Consider the following 6681-nt stretch of genomic DNA (forward strand, 5'->3'; position numbering starts at 1 on the left):
CATTTTCTCCAAGAATAAAAATGTGGTCAATAGTTTCCTCTTGAGGATTTTTGCAACAGCTACATTTGGACATAGTTATTTGACCAAACCTGGAGAGGATTTCATCTACAGGTATCTTTCTTTTAAGTGTCCTCCATAGAAGAAATGACATCTTGAAAGGAATATTTTTCCTCCATTACATTCCTCCATAGAGTATTAGATTGTCTTCTCTGTATGAGGTGTTCTAAGGCCGAGGCACAAGTGAAGTTGCCATCAGAGGTAAGCTTCCATGTTGCCTGATCTTTCTGATTTCTATCTCCAATAGTGATCTGAATTATCTTGTTCTCTATGTGTTCTGGCACCAGAATACTAAGAAAATCCCTATCCTATCCACCAATGTATTCCTCCTCTATGCAATCTTCTACTAGTAAATTTCCTGGATTTTCTCCTTGGGGGTAGAACTGAGCCATTGAACCTAAATCGCTCCAATTGTCCCACCAAAAGATCAAGTTTGCTGCATTAATTTTCCATAGTATGTTAGGTTCTGCTTGCTTCTTAATGCTCATCAAGTCTTTCCAGCTACTAGAATGACATGCATCATATACTTTAGCAACTGGATGTGATCTTTGGCAATATTTGGCTTTCATAAACTTTGACCAAAGATTATCCACCACTCTGAATCTCCACCATTTTTTTTGCAATAAAAGCTCTGCTTATGTCTTCAAGTCTTTTAAAACTTGTTCCTCCCTCACTTGTAGGATAACACATTTTGCTCCATGAACTCCAATGATATTTATTCTTGGTCTCTGATTGACCCCAAAAAAAATTCGAGAAATGCTTTTCCAATTGATTGATCACTATTTTTGGAGGTGATATAGCTGCTAGAGTATGCAAAGTTTGGGACTGTAATACATGCTTTATGAGAGTAGATCTTCCTCCTGGAGATAGAAAATTTCCTTGCCAAGCCTTAATTTTATTCATAACATTAGCAGCTATATCAGAGAAGTAGGCAATTTTCTTTCTACCTGCATAGATGAGGGATCCAAGATATTTGAAAGGAAAATGTTGATGTTTAAAGCCAGTCACTCTTTGAAGCATTCTTCTCTTTGTTACTGATGTGTGTCTCACTGTCAAGAACACTCTTGTCATTGTTAATTTCTTGCCCTGATGCTCTTTCATATTGGTGAAGGCTCTTCATGATCATTTTCACCGTCCTTTTTATCTCCAGAAGTGAAAATCACCAAGTCATTTGCATAACTCAAGTGATTGATCTGAGGACATTGTTGGTGCATTGAGAAACCTACATATCCTTCTTTATCATGTAAATGATTTAGACCTCTTGATAATGCCTCAGTTGCCAGAATAAAAAGAGTAGGGGATAAAGGGTCTCCTTGTTTCACTCCTCTTGTCGACTTGAAGAAACCATAGGGCTGCCCATTAATAAAGATAGAGTACCACACGTTGGAGATCAACCTTTGAATCATAGCAATGAAGTTTCTCTAAATCCCATACTACTCAAAACAGCAAAGAGGAATGACCAAGACAATCTATCATATGCCTTTGACATATCAAGTTTGATGACTATGTTCCCTCCCAAATTTCTCTTATTTATTCCTTGCACAATTTCTTGAGTTAACAATATATTTTCAGTAATCAATCTTCCCTTGATAAAACCGGTCTGATTTTCAGAAACCAACCTAGGTAATAAGCCAGTCATTCTACTAGTCAAGATTCTAGAAATAATCTTGTTAGAGAAGTTACTTAGGCTTATAGGTCTAAGATCAGAGAATGTTAGAGGGAGACTCAACTTTGGGCAACAAAACCAGACAAGTGTGAGTGTAAAATTTAGTTAAATTACTGCCCCCAAAGAACTGGTATACCATATTACAAAGATCTACTACAATGATGTCCCAACAACTCTGATAGAAAGAACCATTCATGCCATCAGGTCTTGCTGCACTAGTAGGATCGAGAGACCATACTGCTTCCTTGATTTCAGTGATGGTAGGAATCTTTATAAGTAGCTCATTATATTCTGTAGTTATACTCTTCTCAATTCTCTTCAAAATACTAAACTCTTTATCTTCAACAGGCTGGGAAAATAATTGACTGAAATGTGCTTCAGCTGCCTGGGCCATCTGCTCTTTCCCTTGGACCCATGTTCCTTCTTCATTCTTGATTCTGTGTAGATAAGCTTTTTTCCTCCTTTGTCTGATAATAGAATGAAAGTACTTGGTACTATTTTCCCCTTCTTCTTCCCATTTCACCTTGGTTTTTACCTTTAGTAGAGAAGTCTGCATCTTGAGCCATCTAGTATATTCATCATATGCTTCATATAGTATTTTCTATCACTATCATCTTCCTCATAGGCTGTCTCCCTTTCCTCCACTTTTGTCTCCCAGCTAGTGACATTCTCATGAATATCCCCAATTTATTCCCGAGACCACTTGCTTAGACATTTTGCAAGTTTTTCCAATTTTTGTTGCATGATCCACATAGGATTACCATTATATCCTTCCCCCAGCACTCCTGAACTACATTATGAAACTCAGGTTTTTCTGTCCAGAATCGGAGAAACTTGAAGTATTTGATAGGTGGAGCATCTTCTATAGCACATTTGAGCAACAAAGCATTATGATCGGAGCCTGTTCTTGCTAGACGCCTCACTGTCACAACAGAATTCAGACCATTCATCATTGTACATGACTCTGTCTAGTCTCTTACTGATTTTCTTTGTTTTTCTTCTCCCATTAGTCCATGTAAATGGATTTCCCACATACCCTGCATCCATCATCCCACAATCTCCCATACAGTTCAAAAAATCAAGACTTTGTGCAAGTCTATGCATTCTGCCTCCATTCTTTTCATCCGCATGAGTGATGACATTAAAGTCCCCAAAAATAGCCCAAGGACCATCTACGTGGTCTTTGATTTTCCTAAGACTGTTCCACAACCTCATTCTTTTTTGAGATGAAGTCTTAGCATAGATTGCAGCTATACAAAAATTCTGCATAAACTGTGCATGTTTAACAATAAATGTAATTTGCTGCCTGTGATCCTTCACTACTGTACAAGTAATATTGTGATCCCAGAAACACCAAATTTTCCCATTCTTGTTTGATGCAGCATTGTCAAAGCCCAATTCTCTTCTAAAGACTTCTAGGTACATCTTGTCAACAAAGGGCTCCTGTAAGGTTACAAAAAATACTTTGTGAATTTTAACTAATTTTATTAATCTTTCAAAGGCCCCTTTGGACCTTACTCCCCTTATATTCCAAATGATCGTACTAATCATTGGAAACAGATGTGGTAAGACAATTTTTTTGCCCCTTTTTGTCCCCCTAGTCAAAGGAACAGTATGAGCATTTGATTTGTTATTCTTGTTCTTCACTGCTGTAGAGCCTCTAGGTGATAATCCACCTTTGTCCACTGCTTCTTTAATCTGTTTGGCCACCTCCTAGGATTCATCTTGTGATGATAAAGTTTGAACGTTAGCCACTTTTCCACCATATAGTTCAACATATAAGGTGTCTCCTTGAATTGTGCTTTCAAGCAAGATTTGCTCTTGTTGACCTTCCTTACTCTGACTTGTTGTAGCAGCCTGCTCTATTTGTCTTCCTTTGTCAATCAATTCTTGTTGTATCTGAGAAACTTGGTCAAGTTCAACAACCTCAATGTCCTCTATATTGTTATTAGTGATGTCTGCTTCCTCAACATCATTGCAATTCTCCTGGGTTAAACTCTCAAAAGCATTTAGCGTTTGCACCGGAGGTTCTTGTGGAATTGCAACCATTTGATTCGAAGTATTCTTTCCATCTCCTCGGTCAATGACAATTACTACCCTTTTTTCTTTACGAATTGCAGCAGCTCTAGACTTGTGAGTAATGTCTTCCATTGTTTGTTCACTTCCCTTATACTCTACAATAGCATTAGTTCCAAGTGAGTGATCATTTTCCACCAAAAGCATTTGTTGATTTATTGCCATGTCCTTCTTCTTTTTCCTGATGATTTTCTGCACTACCATTCTTTTTCTTCTTCTCTTGCTTTTTTCTTTTTCCTTCAACTTCTTTTTAGTTAAGACATCCTCATCCTTCTTGTTTTGCTCAATATTTTCCTCTCCGTATGTAAACTTCTTTTGAGTAGATTTTGTAGTAGCTTTATTAATCTATTTCTGATTGCTCACTTCTGCTTCCTGATTACATGTATCCTGATCCGTCTTCTTTATTGGACTATATGTGTTGTTCGTTTTTGTTGCATTGTCTTTGTTAACCTTTCCTTTACTGGTTTCTCCCTCCTCATTGTTGGAATTCTTCTCATGATTGTTTCCGCTTGCATTCACAACCTCACACTCCCTTGTTTCCATATTAACTACATCTAGAGATTTTTTGTTTTCCATGTTCTCTGCCAGTTTTTTCTTCTCCATGACTCTACAATTACTCAAGGCATGTCCCAGTTTCTTGCATTGTTTACAATACTTGGGAATAGCTTCATATTCAATTTTTTGCACAAAACCTTTCAATGGGGAATTGTCATCCTCTTGGCCTACATATACACCAGTAAGTAGAGGCTTAAGTAAATCAACTTCTATTCGCACCTTTGCCATACTCGGACGAGTTTTTCCTCTTGTTGCCAAGTCCATCTCCAGTGGTGTTCCAACCTCACTTGCGATTTGTTTCACATAATGCCATGTGTGCATATGAAATGGCAATCATGTAGAAGCGCTCATACCTGAACAATGGGAAGATCTTCATCTGGCTTCCAATCCGGAGACCATTTTGTAACCACATCTGAAGGCCTTCAATCTCGACAACTCGTCTGAACCAAACAGTATTACAGTCCTCGTCATTAGTGAAATCCAAGACGACATTGTAGTTATCATAAACCCCAATTTTTACCGATCCTTTCAGGGGGAATTTCTCTGAAAATCTAGACCTAATTTTTTCAATTTGTGGTCTGATCTTCAGGAATTTCCCAACAATGGTTCTTTTACATTGCTCCATAATAGTCTTTTGCCTTAAAAATCACTGCCGGCATACCATTGTGTGTGGTCCTCCTTGCAATTACCGATTCTTGTGTTGTACGACTAGGTGTCGCAGTTGAGCTCGGCAACAAAGTCACTGTTGTGGCATAAGAAGTTTGTTGTGGAATTGCTTTTGGTGTTGTAGTCGTCGCAGCTGTGAGATCCTCTACGAGCCGCCTAAGGGGGAACTCCGCAAAAACATTCAAGACTTTCCCTGTGGCTGACTTTTTGAATAAGCGAGGGGAATTTCCCCCGGAAAGATGCCCCCTCGTAGGAGTTTTGGAAAAAGCCAAATGAGGTTTCCTATAGGAAAATAATGTATCGGATTGAACGGCCGATATAGTTAGGCCCCATCGGCAAAAGCACGTACTATTGTATCGAGCAATCAAAAAATACCTTTTTTTGTCAAAAAAGGGGGAGGGAACTCCTTCTCAGAGTAGGGTAACAAATTCTTTCACCAGAAACGTCCCAAAAACTCGGGAACGGACGCCAGCAATTCAAATGCTCCGACGGCCTCCAGATCGAAGCTCTAAAATCACAAAAAACTTCAGGCAAGGCAAATCTCCGAGCAATCGACTTCGACCTATATAGGTAGACTCCACACAATAATATATATTACGACAATGGATCGAAGAATATCTTTCAGCATCTCATTCTCCAAACAAGGAAATCACAGTGTGTTCTCGGCAGGAACCCCTTCACCGGATGCATCCTGAAATGCTCGGAGACTTAACGTCAACAATTTGGCACCCGCACGACCCCAGGGTCGGAACTCCGGGCTCATTAAGTCCCAGCAAGGTAACTCCAAGCTCAGAAATGACAGCCTTTGAGCCCAAGCAAACTCAATAACTCGGAGATAGTTGCCAATCGCCACGCACTGGAAATCCCGAAACTGTAAGACCCCGAGCGGGCAGACTCGGTGTAACTCCGGGCTCATGAAGTCCCAGCATGGTAACTCCGAGCTCACAAATAATGGCCTTCGAGCCCAAGCAAACTCAATAACTAGGAGACTATCGCCAATCGCCATGCACTGAAAACCTGAAATTGTAAGACCCCGAGCGGGCAGACTCGGTGTAACCATATATTCTACAAAGCAACACAAACTGTAAGGCTTCAACAGGCATGCCAAACTGTAAGACCTCAATAGGCATGAAAATTGTAAGACCTCAACATGCATGACAAACTGTAAGACCTCAACAGGCATGAAAATCTCGAAGTTTAGGCTATACGTTGCATTTGTAAGAATCCCAAAAGGGCATACCCTCGGTGTAGATGCCTAAACTATTACTCGGGATCAAAAACGGCTTCGGCCAAACACATATGACTATGGTCAAAACGGCTGATATAGCCAAATTAACACGACTCGGGGATGCCCGACCGTCGCTAAACAAACATTGCAGGCCACTACTTCGAATATACTTCGAAAAGAACCAGTTAAAACAGGCTTCCCTCAACAGGCAAAAAATGAGCTTCGACCATGTCAGCTCCAAATCACAAGGCTTCGACCTACTCAGCCTATGAGCTATGAACCTTCCGAGGTGCTCGAAAATCTCCGATAATGACTTGAAATTGAGGTTCCTCCGGAACCAACGACGGGTCAGGAAAAATTATTTCAAAAGACCTTAATGAGCGGAAAACAAAGCCTACAAAAAATCCCATGGGCAAAACAGCGTAAGAGCCAT

General features: G+C 39.9%; 1 protein-coding gene across 1 annotated transcript; it reads right to left on the reverse strand.

Annotated features, from left to right (window-relative positions):
* Positions 1 to 1154: 1154 nt before the first annotated feature.
* On the reverse strand, positions 1155 to 3148 carry LOC142172621 (uncharacterized). The gene is made up of 4 exons (XM_075236287.1): positions 2704 to 3148; positions 2485 to 2645; positions 1860 to 2273; positions 1155 to 1409 (listed from the first exon to the last, which is right to left on the reverse strand). Exons 1-4 carry the CDS (start codon positions 3146 to 3148, stop codon positions 1155 to 1157), a joined length of 1275 nt encoding a protein of 424 aa, XP_075092388.1.
* Between the last annotated feature and the right edge of the window lie 3533 nt (positions 3149 to 6681).

This window comes from Nicotiana tabacum, chromosome 18 (genome assembly GCF_000715075.1).
Source record: "Nicotiana tabacum cultivar K326 chromosome 18, ASM71507v2, whole genome shotgun sequence".
Lineage (NCBI taxonomy): Eukaryota > Viridiplantae > Streptophyta > Magnoliopsida > Solanales > Solanaceae > Nicotiana > Nicotiana tabacum.

Bases quoted from the DNA above. Each gene is read 5' to 3' on its own strand.
- LOC142172621 (XM_075236287.1), bottom strand. From the start codon at position 3,148: ATGTACCTAGAAGTCTTTAGAAGAGAATTGGGCTTTGACAATGCTGCA. The intron at 2,646-2,703 runs GTAAGAGACTAG...CTGTTGTGACAG, and splicing joins AAGAAAAACAAAGAAAATCA to TGAGGCGTCTAGCAAGAACA. The intron at 2,274-2,484 runs GTAATCCTATGT...CTCAAGATGCAG, and splicing joins GCTGGGGGAAGGATATAATG to ACTTCTCTACTAAAGGTAAA.